Source organism: Lynx canadensis, chromosome E2 (assembly GCF_007474595.2).
Source record: "Lynx canadensis isolate LIC74 chromosome E2, mLynCan4.pri.v2, whole genome shotgun sequence".
NCBI classification, from domain to species: Eukaryota; Metazoa; Chordata; class Mammalia; order Carnivora; family Felidae; genus Lynx; species Lynx canadensis.
In genome coordinates, this window is record NC_044317.1 from 51,365,283 (window position 1) to 51,379,928 (window position 14,646).

At 53.3% G+C, this 14,646-nt stretch overlaps 1 protein-coding gene across 2 annotated transcripts in view; it reads right to left on the reverse strand.

Annotated features, from left to right (window-relative positions):
• Positions 1-13,094, reverse strand: part of PRKD2 (protein kinase D2) — a 34,791-nt gene extending 21,697 nt beyond the window's left edge. The window contains exons 1-5 of one of the 2 annotated variants that reach the window (XR_003965411.2): positions 12,113-13,094; positions 9,881-10,019; positions 5,089-5,220; positions 1,876-2,030; positions 1,557-1,779 (exon numbers count right to left, since the gene is read on the reverse strand). Coding sequence is in view for 1 of the 2 variants with exons in the window: in XM_030299871.2 (XP_030155731.1) it covers positions 1,557-1,779; positions 1,876-2,030; positions 5,089-5,220; positions 9,881-10,019; positions 12,113-12,352 (889 nt within the window). In the remaining variant the exon portion in view is untranslated. The remainder of the gene's footprint in view (positions 1-1,556; positions 1,780-1,875; positions 2,031-5,088; positions 5,221-9,880; positions 10,020-12,112) is intronic. The other variant, XM_030299871.2, reaches the window with a different exon arrangement.
• Positions 13,095-14,646: the final 1,552 nt, after the last annotated feature.

Sequence of the window (14,646 nt, forward strand, 5' to 3'; positions counted from 1 at the left end):
AGGGAGGTCACCTGTAAGGGCTGAATCTTGACTCCTATCCCCCAGACCCAACAGATGCTCCACTCGCTGTTTGGGGCAGGAAACCCAGCCGAACCTTCTCTGGCTATCCCTCTTTGAGCCGGTTTCCTTCTGAAATTCTAGAATGTAATAGGGTCTATCTACCATTCCATGATTCTGGACTTTGAACCCTCAGGAAAGGGTTTCCCAACCTCTGGCACTAAGGATATTTTGGGCTGGATAACCCTTCCTCCCTCCCTCCCTCCTTCCCTTTCTTTCCTTCCTTCTTTCAATTCTAGATTTCTAAGACTCCAGATTTTGACACGCAAGTTTCTAGAACTTGACACATCTACAATTCTACAGTTCTATGATTCTAGACTACCGAGCCTCCTTGAGGTCCAAGGTTTTAGGGTTTTCTATACATACATTCTAGAATGCAGTGACTCTACAGTTCTGGACTGCGAAGACTCCAGAATCTGATGATTCCAAGGTTCCAGGATCCCATACACCTAAGATTCTAAACCTTAATGTGCTTATTGTTCTTTAGCTGTGTGCAGCTAAGATTTTGTAATTTTTTTGTTCCAATGAATCCTAGAATTGGACAGCTCTAAGTTTTTATGGATCTAGATTTCTGATTTTCTAGATTCTAGAATTCAAAGTTCCGTGTTCTAGATTTCTAGGACTCTAGGATCCCATGCTTCCCATGCGATGCTTCTCGTCTTCCATTATTCTCAAATCCGATGGTTGTAAAGTTCCAGTATTCTGAGAATCTATAACTTGGTAGTTCTAGGCTTTACGAACCTAAAGTTTCTGTGGTTCTTTTCGCTGAGTCCTACAGCCCAGAATTCCTGAAGCCTATGCTTCTAACATTCCATGGTTCCAGAATTCTCAAGATCTGCAATTTGAGAATTCCATGCGGGGCACCTGGGTGGCTCAGTCAGTTAAGCGGCCAACTTTCAGCTCAAGTCATGATCTCATGGTTGATGAATTCCAGCCCCACGTCGGGCTCTGTGTTGACAGCTCAGAGTCTGGAGCCTACTTCGGATTCTGTGCATGTGTGTGTCTCTCTCTCTGCCCCTCCCCCACTCTTGCTGTCTCTCAAAAATAAATAAACATTTAAAAAAAATTTTTTTAATTCCATGCTAAGTGGCTTTATAAAGCTAAATTTCCAGGCTCTGAGCTATCAGCACAGAGCCTGACTCGGTGCTCGAACTTACCAGCTGTGAGATCAGGACCTGAGCTGAAGTCAGGAGCTTAACCCGCTGAGCCACCCAGCTGCCCCATTTTTTTTTTTTTTAAGATTTTATTTTTAAGTAATCTCCGCACCCAACACGGGCCTCGAACTCACAACCCCGAGGTCAAGAGTCATGCGCCCTACCGCCTGAGCCAGCCAGGCACCCCCAGAATAGTGGGATTCTTACGGCCTGCTGGGAGCCCAGGGGAGAGAACCCCTAAGCTGCTAAGCCAGTGTATGTATGTGTCGAGTGGGAGGTGGGGCGGGGGGGGGGGGGGGCGTCTGACCCCTGACCCCGTCTGTCTCCCCGCGGGGCCCCGCTGACCTTTGCACTGCAGGCCCTGGCGAAAGAGGCCTTTGAGGAGTTTCTTGCAAGCCTGGCAGACGGTGGGCCGGGTGTAGCTGTGGATGAGGAATGTGTGCGGCACCTTGACCTTGGAGAGCAGCATCTTGTCTAGCTCGATCGGGCGTCCCGTGTAGGAGGAGGCAGAAGAGGAGGAGGAGGAGGACGGGGGCCGGCGAGGCAGGAGCTCGGTGGTACTCCGGCTCTATCGGGCAGCAAGACGGGAGGGACGCATTAGTGCCTGGGCCCTGTCACCCGCCCGGGCCACCGCCACCGGCCCACCCACTCCCCAGCCCCTCACCAGCTCATCGGCCATGCAGGGCAGGGACTCAGAGGTGCTGAGGCGCACGGAATGGCCACTGGCCAGAGACGTGGACGACAGGCGGCGCTTGCGGGCCCCGCTGCAGTTGTTGGGGATGCTGAAGGCGCAGCGCTTGTGGTAGTTCAGTCCGCAGCCTGCGGGGGGCGCCAGACGATCAGAGACACGCTTCCACCAGGCCTGGGCTCTAACGCTCTGCCCCACCCCCCCTTTCCTTTTCCGTGGATCGGAAATACAGTAGATCTCTCCGGGGGGGGGGGGGGGCCTGGTAGTGCCATTAAAGCCAATGAAAAGTTACAGGGACTCAATTCAGGTAGAACTACTACTGGCCTAGAAGGTTCTGGACCAGGCAAAGAACCAGGAGCGGGTGAGGTGCTCGCTGAGGGCCCAGGGCATGTGGATTGGGTCGCGGAAGAAGGGGCCACAACCACGTGACCAGCGGCACAAACGAAGAGTGCACGAGCACGGGCTGTGTCTTCCTTATTCCGACCTATGCGGACGCCAATATTTTGTTCTCTTCCTTCTATCCCCTCATCCCTTTTTTCATACGGAACATTCACGAATGTGCCTGTCATCCTCGCGCGGGGACCATGCTCCTCGTCTCCGTATCGCTCCAACTCGCGGATGCTCGTTGCTAGAGCAAGCACTGTGTTGGATGTAAGTTACAGGATAAGGAAGCAGAAGACTGAACAGCAAGAGGGCCTGGGGGGCTCAGGTCCGTTAAGCTCGGGGCTTCGGCTCAGGTCGTGATCTGGAGGTTCTGGAGGTTCATGGGTTCAAGCCCCGAGGTGGGGAGGGGGGGGAGCCTGATCCGGATTCTGTGTCTCTCCCTCTGCCCCTCCCCCCCGACTCTCTCTCAAAGACAAAAAAATTTTAATAAAAATAAATAAAAATCCTCGTCCATGAAAGCCTGGACAGACTCAGCTTGTTTTCCTAAGAGGCTTCCCGAAGCCTTACTCTAGTACACCTCCAGTGACTCCAAATGATTCCAAGACGGCGCTCTGTTCTGGAGTGGAGAATGTTCCTCCCGCCTTTGGAAGCTCCTCGGGGAACGCTTCGTGAAGCCCGTCTTCTGACAGCCCGGCGGTCATGGGCTTTCCCAAAGGTGGTGCTACCAGAAAAGCTTCAGGATGGAAAATGGCCTTTGTGTACAGGGAAACACTTTCCAGCGTTGACCTTTATTCACTCATGTCCTTCATTGGAATTTCAGAGTTTCATCCGTGATTCCGTGTGTGAGTATCAAGGTAGAATCAAACCCTCATCGGAAGGTGTCAAGTCTGATAGAAGCGCCTCACCTGCTCCTGGTTCTTTACCTGGCCCAGAACCTTCTAGGCCGGTAGCTGAGCTGATCTTGTGGTTTGTGGGCTCGAGCCCCGCGTCGATTGGGATTCTCTCTCTCCCTGTGTCTCTGCTCCTTCCCCACACATGACTGTGTGTGTGAGCGCCCGCGTGGGCACTCTTTCTCAAAAATAAACGTTAAAGAAACCTTCCAGATGCCAAGACGTCAAGAGTTGGATATGGTGTCCTCAAAATAAATAAAAAAGCTTAAAAAAAAAAAAGGATTGGATACGGTGTGTGCATGAGAGCAATATTGACAGCAGCTCTGAACGCACAGAATCAGTTTTCTGCAGGCCTGATATGGCTCTTATCCGAAGAGTCCTTAAACGCCACAAGTCTATTTAGGGCTGCATGGTAACAACTCTGGTCCATTCTGTAGGTCATCTGGTGTTCCAGACTCTAGATTTCCATTTGAGCATGACAGCCGCAAAGCTGGAGATCCTTGGATGACGGAATATCGGAAAACATGCTCTAATAGAGGCTCACATTGAACAAACAATGGCGGGGCAGACGGTCTTCGAACAACGGATGGTCTTCCGCTGCTGTGTGTAGAGTCAAGGCGGGTGTGTGACCTTCCTCTGCAGGCAGGGTGAGATCTCAACGCTCTCCCTCAGAAGCATCAAAGATAGGAAGAGTGGACCCGCGGAACTTGACACTCGGGCTTAACCTTGAGACATCTGGGCTAAAGGAACACTGTGTGTTCCTTTATTTATTTATTTTTTTTAAGTATGATAAAATTAAAGACATGTGCCTGGGTGCTTGTTGTAGACTGAACATGTGTCCACCCCTCCAATCTCATAGGATGATGCCCTAACCTGCAATGTGACTGTATTTGGAGATGGGCCTTTAAGGAGATAACTAACATTAAATGAGGCCATAAAGGTGGGGCCCTGATCCGACGCAATTGGGGTCTTTTATAAAAGGAAGACCTTTCAGAAGTTGTTGTCTCTCCACACGCCATGTGAGCACACGGCAAGATAGCAGCCATCTGCAAGCCAGGAAAAGGTCCTCACCAGGCACCAAACCCTGCCCGAAGCTTGATCTTAAACTTCCCCGCCTCTGGAACTCTGAGTTATAAATACGTGTTGTTTAAGCCAGTCGGCCTGTGGTATTTGGTTATGACAGCCCTGGCCCACTGAGGTGCCAAGTCAATAAGGACTGGACTGTGATGGTCAGGTGCCTGTGTCAAATTGGCTAGGTTAGCATCCTCGGTAATTCAGACACGAAATGTAGGGACTGCTTGTAAAGGTGTTTGGTGGATGTGAATCAAGTCGGCAATCGGATGACTTGAAGTGAGGGAGAGGGTCCTAGTTAGGCTGGGTGGGCCCGTTTCCCTCCGTAGAAAGTAGAAGTGAGATTTCTCAGATGAAGAAATTCTGCCAGTGAACAGCAGTTTCAGCTTCTGCCTGCCCTTCCTGACCGGCTGCCCTATGGATTTCAGAGTTGCTTAGCCAGACTCCCCCTGACAGGGGCTTACAATTCCCTTACAGGAATTCCTTCCAAATATCCCTTAATATGTACCTCCTACTGGCTGTTTCTCTGGTCCATCCCAGTTGCAGGCTCCGCCTTCTTCCCCGCGCGCACATTCCCCTTTTCCTCTCTCACGCTCCTCCCCCTTTTACCTCTCCCTCGGAGCTCCACCTCTCAGGCTCCTCCTCCGGAGCTGAGCCCCACCCAGACCCCGCCCCTCGCCCAAGCCCCGCCTCCCACCCCACCTCCTGTTCCTCCCCCATGCGGTGCCTCCCGGCCCTTGCCTCTGCCCCCGAGCCCCGCCTCCTACACCTGAACCCCACCCCAGCCCCACCCTCCTGCCCGCCCCCTACCCCTTGGCCCCGCCTCCAGCCCCTCTCCCCTCACCATCACACTTGAGGCCCTGGCGCACAAGGCCGAAGAGCATCTCCCCGCAGTGATCGCAGAAGGCAGGCGCTCGGTAGGAGTGAACGGTGAGGGCGTGGGGGCGGATCTGGAAGTCCTCGAAGGTGGCCGAAGCTGCAGGCAGCAGGGGGAGGCGGACGGTTGAGCCGGGGCAGCGGAGGCTGTAGGGTCCTGGGTTTCTCACAGTCCTCCCGGCTGCAAGGCTTCATCTTGCCTGCCTTCATTCATTTACTCGCATACTACACTCTACCTGGGTTCAAATCCCAGTTTCACCACCGGGGCACACACCTATGCCAGGGACTGGGGAGTCGTTGAGCGGATACAGAGATTCAGTTTTGCAAGATGAAAACACTCCTGGAGACTGTTGCAGGGAAGCGTGAATGTAACTAACACTACTGAACAGGAGACGCGCAAATGGTTAACACGGTAAATTTACGTTACGAATATTTCACAGTTAAACATTTTTAAATCAAATTGAAAAGTACAGATGCCTAAGTCTCATCCTCAGAGTCTGCGATCTACTTGGTCTAGGATACAGCTCGAGCCTCAAGAGAAAAAACAAATACCTATGTATCTCAATGTCCTCATCTTTAAAGGGGAAATCCAACAGGAGCGCCCGGGTGGCTCAGTTGTTTAAACTTCGGACTCTTCGATTTCCGGGCAGGTCGCGATATCACAGTTCGTGAGTTAGAGCCCCGCATTGGGACTCTGGGCTGAGAGCCCCAGGCCTGTTTGGGATGCTGTCTCCCTCTCTCTCTCTGCCCCTTCCCCCCTTGCTCTCTCTCTCTCAAAATAAATTAAAATAAATAAATAAACTTTAAAATGGAAATCCAGCAAACATTTACTGAGTATTGTCCTAGGTGCTAGGGGCACCACACAGAACAAAACAAACTCCCTTCCTAGCCTCTAGTAAGCGGGGGCAGACCCCCAAAATAAAGAAAATATAAATATTCCTATTTAACAATCACCCAATCTAGCAGTCACCTTGTGCCAGGCACTGCGCCAAGTATTTTAAAATACTAACAAATTCAGGGGCACCTGGGGGGCTCGGTCGGTTGAGACTCTTGACTTTGGCTCAGGTCATGATCTCACCGCGTCGTGCCTAGGGCTCTGTGCTGACAGTGGAGAGCCTGCTTGGGATTCTCTCTCCCTCTCTCTCTGCCCTCTCCTGCTGGTACTCTCTCCCTCTCTATCAAAATAAATAAATAAACTTAAAATAAAATAAAATAATGAATTCAGTTGTCTCAAGAGCCCTGGAGATGGGGCGCCTGGGTGGCGCAGTCGGTTAAGCGTCCGACTTCAGCCAGGTCACGATCTCGCGGTCCGTGAGTTCGAGCCCCGCGTCGGGCTCTGGGCTGATGGCTCGGAGCCTGGAGCCTGTTTCCGATTCTGTGTCTCCCTCTCTCTCTGCCCTTCCCCCGTTCATGCTCTGTCTCTCTCTGTCCCCCCAAAAAATAAATAAACGTTGAAAAAAAAAAAAAGAGCCCTGGAGATACATCCTGCCATTGTCCCCATTTTCCAGATGAGAAGATGGCAGCACAGAGAGGTGAAACAACTTGCCCAAGGTCACACAGCTTGCAAACTGTGGAACTTGAAATCGAACCCAGGCCAGTGCAGCTCCAAAGTTCATGCTTTTAGCACTGTACTTACTTCCTCGCTGAACTGTGTAACTAATAAAGTATACATCTTGTGCCAACTATACTCAAATAATTAAAAAAAAAAACCAAACTGTCAAGCAATTGTTTCCTATCTCAATAACGGGACAAATATTTATGAGGACCAACATGAGTTGCGGGCTCTGGTTTTCCCTAGCATAAAATTACATATAAATATATATATATATATACTTTTTATGTATATATATATGTATATATATGTATACATATATATGTGTATATATATATAGCAAATTATGTATATATGTTTATACAATATCTATATCCCAGAAATAAGTTACAACTACTCTCTCTCTCTCTCTCTCTCTCTCTATATATATATATGTATACACACACACACACACACACACACACACACATACAGCAGGCCAGAAGTCAATAAGGGCTTAGGAGAAAAATTAAGCAGGGAAGGGAGATAGGGAAGGTGTAAGTGGTCCAATGTTAAACAGGTGATTGAGGAAGGCCTCCAAAGGAAGCAAGGGTAGGAACCACGCAGGTGTCTTGGAAAGAACATGCCCAGTATCATAATAGTATTCTTTATAGATTCATTTTTAAATAATTTTTTGTTTATTTATTTCTTTTGAGAGAGACAGAGAGAGAGAGAGAGAGAGAGAGAGAGCGTGAGCTGGGAGGGGGAGGAGAGGGAGAGGGAGAGAGAGAATCCCAAGCAGGCTCTGCAGAGTCGGCCCAGAGCCCAACTTGGGGCTCGAACTCACAAAACCGTGAGATCATGACCTAAGGCAAAATCAAGAGTTTTACACTTAACCGACTGAGCCACTCAGGTGCCCTGTTTATAAATTCTTTCTTAAGGGCTAAATGAATATATGGAAAGCATTGAAAACACTGTTCTTTTATTATTTAAGATTTTGTTTTTAAGTAATCTCTACACCCAGTGTGGGGCTCGAACCCACAACCCTGAGATCAAGAGTCACATGTTTTACTGACTGAGTCAGTCAAGCACACCGTATTTTTTTTTTTAAGTTAACAAAAATTTTTCTTTTTTTTTAAGTAGGGGCTTGAACTCACAACCCTGAGATTAAGACCTGAGCTGAGATCAAGAGTTGGACGCTTAACTGACTGAGCCACCCAGGGGCCCCTTAAGTTTTTTAAATTAAAAAAAATTTTTAAACAGTGCTCTTTAAACAGACCACATAGAAAGTTGCTCAAGAACGGTTAGAATGGTTAGAATGGTTAGAATAAATCATTTTATTTTAGAATGATTTTTTTAAGTTTATTAATTTATTTTGAGAGAGAGAGAGGGAGCAAGTGAGGGGAAGGGGCATGGGGGCGGGGAGAGAGGGAGAGAGAGAGAGAGAGAGAGAGGGAGGGAGAGGGAGAGAGAGAATCCCAAGCAGGCTCTGTACCGTCAGCATGGAGCCCGACGTGGGGCTCGAACTCACGAACTTTGAGATCATGGCCTGAGCTGAAGTCGGGTGTTTACCCACCTGAGCCACCCAGGCACCCCATTAGCTTTTATTTTTAAAGTTTCATTTTTATTTTTTATTTATGTATTTATTTTTTAATTTTTTTAATGTTTATTTTTGAGAGACAGAGACAGAGTGCAAGTGGGGGAGGAATGCAGAAGGCAGAGAGAGAGGGAGACACAGAATCCGAAGCAGGCTCCAGGCTCCGAGCTGTCAGCGCAGAGCCCCAACACGGGGCTTGAACTCATGAACTGAGAGATCATGACCTGAGCCAAAGTCGGATGCTTAACCGACTGACCCACCCAGGCGCCCCTAAAGGTTCATTTTTAAACTAACTCTCATTCTCTTTCCTACCCCTGCCCCACTCCCGAAATTCAGTCTAATATTGAGCTATTATCCTCGTTATTGTGTGACAGAAAGGGGACTCTCTTCTGTGTGCCAAGCACCGTTTACATACTCAGGGTAAAGCTATGAACAAGACAGGTTTACACCCCACTCTCGGGGAGCTGACATTTTTCGGGGAGACAGGCAAAAAAACATTCACACACAAATAGACAAGGGAATTTCAGACACTGGAAGAAATGGCACTTAAGCTCGGATCCAAATAACAAGAAGGAGGTAGCTGTGAGAAGACAGGGCAGGGAGGGAGGCACAGAGGACAAGTGCACAGACCCAGAGACAGGGGACAGCTTCGCTTGCTCAAGGGACAGAGAACAGGCCAGCTCCGCCAGATCAAAGAAAAGTGAGGACAGGGGCGCCTGGGTGGCTCAGTCGGTTGAGCGTCCGACTTCAGCTCAGGTCACGATCTCACGGTCTGTGAGTTCGAGCCCCGCGTCGGGCTCTGTGCTGACAGCTCAGAGCCTAGAGCCTGCTTTGGATTCTGTGTCTCCCTCTCTCTCTTCCCCTCCCCTGCTCATGCTCTGTCTCTCTCAAAAATAAATAAACATTAAAAAAATTCGTTGTTTAATGCGAACGGCTAGTGGGTAGCTAAGTTCTGGCTGAAAATACAGGTGCCCACACTACATCTAACCTCGCAGAGTCTGATTCCATTTAGCATGTCACGGGGCGGGGTGGGGGGAGGCACGGATAGACAAGGTCACATCTCAAGTGCACGGCTCAGTGAATGGTCAAACTGCACACACCCCGTCACCAACATCTTGATAAATAATGGAAGTTGGAATCAGTCCCCAGAAATCTCCCTCCTGGCCCACACTCTATCTTCTCCGGAGGCACCCACGTTCCTCCCTCCTAACACCGTATAGCGATCGCATCCTTCTCGGTGCTTCCTCGAGGAAATGATAACATACGTAGTCTGATGTCTAGCATCTTTCAGCTTTCGGCATTAGGAAGTGTGAGATTCACTGATGTTGCTGGGGTAGCCGCACAATATATTTACTCCTTCCCAGGCCGCACAATATATTTACTCCCTCCCAGGCCGTGGTTTGTAAAAGCTCTAACTTGCAACCGGGGCTTCGAACCACTGGCCCCGACTTTAAGAAGCAGGTTTCTGGGCCCACCTCTCCCTTTCCCTCCTCCAGATGTCCCGTCTCACCTCTATCCGTTCCCCCCTCTACACACACACACACACACACACACACACACACACACACACACTGCGCCCCGTCCCCACCCCCAGCTACAGGCTGCGCCCATAGGGGGGCCTCCACCGCTCACCCGACAGCACCACCTCCACCAGGTCGCCCTCCTGGATGTCTCCAACTGAGCGCACCAGCTGCAAGAGGTTGGCCGACGTGGGGTCATGTTTGAAGAGAAGGATCTTGTCGTAAAGGCCGTAGAAGCCACACTCGGGGAACTGAGGGGCGGGAGAGGGAGGCGGTGACCGAGAAAGGCTCCCCGAGCTGCCTTCAGCGGGCGGTCTGGAACGCTCCCAGGGCAGGGCCGGCTGCTTCCCCCGGAAACAGAGACCCCGCAGCCCTAGCTTCCTGCCTGCTCCCTCCCGGGTGCAGCTCAAAGCTCAGGCGGGGTGCCAGGGCCCCAGGTGTGCTGGGAGACAGCACCGCTGACAGAGTTTGGTGGCCGGACAAAGAAACTAGGGTGGGAGGGAGAGTGGCTCTGGGAGCGCGGGCATCTAGAATTTTCCAGGGGGGCGGGTGTGTGTGGTGAGGGGCTAAGCGAACACCGGCTCCTTTACTCTCCCCGCCTCCCCAACTTCCTTCCTGGATCTATTGTCCCTGTTACCTGGCTCCAAGCCCAGCACTAGGGTGGGGCCAGCTAGAAGAAGGGGATTTAGGACATCTGGGGGGTGCGGGGGTGGCGGCAGGAAGGCTAGGGCTCAAGGGAGCTGGAGGTAGGGAGGGTGCCCCCCCCCACCCAATGCCCAAAGGACCCAGGTGTCCCAGTCCCTAGCTTGGGCTGGTTGGTTGCTGGGGGGGGAGGGGGGGGACAGGAAATGAAACCTGGTAGAACAGAAAGTGAAACAGCCCAGGTGGGGCAGCTGGAAAGAAGGGAAGGGACGTGCCACACCTGGACAGAGAAGGCACAACAAAACGGGGGGTGAGGCCTGAGGGAGTAGGCAGAAGATGTGAGCGCCCCCGGACAAATTACCCCCAGGGGGCAATCTGCCCTCCAACCTACCCCACCCCCACCCAGTTTTCTCACAGAGCCCCCGAGTTGGGTGTGAAAACTAGGCCTCTGGGTTTGGGGATTGGGTGGAGGGTGAAGGAAGCCCCATGTGTTCTTGTCTGCTGGGAGAGGGTTCAGGTGACAGGGCCTAGGCCCTGACTGCTTGGTCGGGTAGGTGGGGGGGGGGGATGGGGGGGGAGAGGGGGCTTTCTCTAGGTGTCAGTTGCCTTGTGTGTAAAATGGGGGAGTTGGCTCAGTTCCTGAGGTTTCTCGGAAGCCCAAAGAATTCATTATCAGGGGTCTGAGAAGATTCTGGAACGTGGACATTTTGGGATTCCAACATGCTCGCATGATAGTATTATATACATCTATCTCAGGTTCGAACATATTCTATGTTTGAGGATTTCGCCACCCCAGAGTAGCACGGTCTGGTATTTTCATGTTCTAGGAATCTAATACACGAGGATTCTAGTGTTTGAATATTTTACCATTAGGATTGCAACAACCCAGCATTCCAAAAGTCTAACATGTTCACGGTCTAAGATTCCAGCAGCCCAGGAATCTAATATTCTAACATTTTTACAGTCTCGAACTCCAACAACAGAGAATCCCACTATCCTAACTTTTGACGTTCTAGAATTCACGCATTGAGTGCCACCTGATTCCCTCTCGGCCCGTGATCCCCAGCTTCTCACCGAGGTAAGGCTGGGGTTGGGGAAGGCCTGTTTTCATAGGCCGGCATCAGACCTGAGGAGTGGGGACAGAGTCCCCCGAGCTTCTGGGGGTTCCAAAGAGGTGCTGGCCCCACCACACACATCTCAGGCCTGGGGGAGGGCAGAGATTGGGCTCTGAGACCTCACTTACCCCACGGCAGCTAGTGCAAGCGCCCACACCCACACGTGTCACCCGATAGCCACAGCCGGTGCGGCTTGGATTTCTACTGTTTCCACCAAATGGGAGGTCCGGGATGGGCTTGAATGCGGAGGTCCCCCATCTGCTCACCCCACCGGCCCCTTCCTTCCCACTTCTACACCTAGCTGGCCTCTCCCTTCCTCCCTGCTGGCTGCAGAAGACAACAACATACAGGGACACGCAACTTGGGGAGACCTTTGGAGCACCCCACCCCTGCCCTGGCCTCCCTCAAAAGGAGAGTGGGGTGAGGAGGCAACTGGGGGCCTAAATGCCCCACCCCCACCTCCCAGTCGCCCAAGGTTTCATCGTCCTTCTTCTCCCTCCCCTATGCCGGGCTCCAGGCCACCTCTGGCAGCGCCCCGCCCCCTGCAGACCTCTCCCCAAGCTGGAGGAGAGACGCTGCACCCTCACCTTCTGGTCCACGATGGAGCAAGCCAGCTGCTTCACATGGGCCAGCTCGGAGGCGGTGGGCAGCAGCACAAACTCGCGGGTCAGCCCGATCTGGATGTGGAAGGAGACCCCGGAGCTCGGAGCTGGGATCTGGGCCAGCTGCGGTGGCGGCGACTGCAACTCCAAGCCGCCGGGGGGCGGAGGAGACCCAGGCCCGGGAGAGCCTGGGAGCCCGGCGAGATGGGAGGGGGGGGCGGCCATAGGGGAGAGGCCCGGGACCGGCCGCCCGGCGCCCACCCGGGATCCAGCTGAAGGAGTCCGGGGACCCCGGGTCACTGGATCCAAGGGAGCTCGTAAGCTGGTAGCGGGAGTGCTGGGATCCCGGGGCTACGAGAAAAGAAACCTAGCAGGTTGAGGGCACTCGAGGATGGCGGGACCCTGGGAAATTAGAGAAGTGTGGTCTAGTGGATCAGACGCCCGGGAATCATAAAGGAGAGATCTAATGGTTTGAGGCACCCAGAGATTGAGAGATTCTAAGAAATCAAGAAAATCTAGCAGGTCGGGATCTCAGGGATCAGGAGAGCCCAGGATCCAGAGGCCCCTTGGGGAGAGAAAGGCTTGAGAAGAGAGCGGGCGGAGGGGGTGGGGGGGAGTAGGATCGCAGAATCCAATGGCTCTAAGAAGAGGATCCAATTAAGAAGGGGGCCCGAGGGGATTCACCAGACCCTGGGGGTGGAGGACAGGGGTCTCTGAGTCGGGGATCGAGTGGATCCCAGGGATCCGACGGGCCCAGGGATGGGCAGAGGGAGCCTGAGGGCCGGGGTACTAAGGAGGGAATCTCACGGGTCTCAGAAGTTGGAGAAAAGTTCGGTCGGGGGCCGTGGAGAAGGGGGCGTTCCCAGCGGCGGTGGAGGGGGCGGGGAGGGGGGCAAGGGAGGGTCGCCCGGCGCCGGGCGCCGGTGGCTCTTTTTCCCCCTCCAAAGTTTAACTCTGCGGCTGCGGCCCAGGAGGAAGTGTCCGGAGCGATGGCGCAGTCGGCCAATCCGCGCGGGCCTCGGTGACGTCGAGATGGGCGGAGCCTGTCGAGGGGCCGGGGGCGGAAGGAGAGGGCGGGCCCCGCACCTCCGAGTGGGGGCATCACCTGCCCCTCCTGGGTCCGGGAGTCTGGGGTGCGAGATGCAGGGCAGGGCAGGGATCCGGGACCGATTCCTACCCCCCAACACACCCAAGTCTAGAAAGTTAACTATTCCCAGAGTTGGAGAGGAGGGGCGAGGCACCCTCATCCCCGCCACAGGTCGCGGGGGCCCGGGCTGAGGAGGCGCCTGGCCCTTTAAGGAAGGGGGCCCGTCTAGCCTGGCCCGCATCCGGCGCCCACCGCAGGGGAAAGGGTGGGAAACTGGTGTCAGGTCCAGCCCGCTCCGGGATCTCTGAACTCGGTCTGCCTCTTCTCAGATCGTCGTCCTCCCCACCCCTACCCCACCCCGCCCAGGAGAGGGGGTGCTGTAGAGATCCCTCCCCCCACCCCCTCAAGCCCGCTACACAGATGGGAAGGCAGAGGTCTCCAGATGGGCAGAAGGACCCTGACTCATGTCTGTCTCTGGCAATCTTGGCAAGGTGCATGGAGAAACCTGGAGGGGCTGGAGCTGGATTATCTGTGCAGGGAGAGTCAGACCCAGGGCCGACAGAGAAGGGGTGTAGTTTCCTTTAATCAGCTCGCCACTCCGCCCCAGCCCTCAGGAGTGGAGAGCCACAGACCGGGAGTTGGGGGGGGGGTGCCTGAAAGGGCCATAGCAACCGGGGAAGACAACACCCCCACCCCCACCTCATAGAGGGAGAACAGTTTGTTCTCCTGGGGGAACTGTGCATGTGTCTGTGTGCCTTTAGGTGAGTGGCTTCCCCTCTCTGGGCCTGTTTCTCCCTCTGTTAGATGGGACAGTGATAGGACTGACCCCGGAGGGTCTTTGTGGGGATTAATGAGGTTGTATGATGGCGCCTGGCACACAGCTGAGGTTCAGTAGGTGGTGGCCATCACTGTAATTTGCACAAATAAAGGGGTAGGCACCTCGAGCACTCAGGGGTTAAGTAGAGTATGTTCATTCAGTCAGTCGTCTCAGGAAGCATTGAATGCCGGCCTACTACGTGCCAAGCTTGTCCTAAAACAGTTCCTCCAGCCTGGTCAGGAGCAATTCAGACTCGATTTCTCTTCCCCAGCTAGTAAGAACAGTGGCTGCCATTAGTTTACATTCAGGAAACAGAACCCCCCCATGGGGCATTACGACTTGTCCGAGATCACCACTGAAGCTGCTACCGCCCCCATCCCCTTCACTGAAGGTTCAAGGCCTGGCTTTGAGCTCCAAAGACATCCCAGTAGAGATGGGCCACCTGCCCGCCTGGGTTCCAGACCAGCAGGGCTGGCTGGGGCTGGGGGCCTCGGGACGGGCCCCCCTTCCCGGTAAAGGGCTGCTAGGGGCAGCTGAGGTCGTCGGTACAGTAGCGAGTGCCACCACATCCGGGGGCTGGGCCGGCTGGGGCTGGGGAAGGAAGGAAGTCTGAGG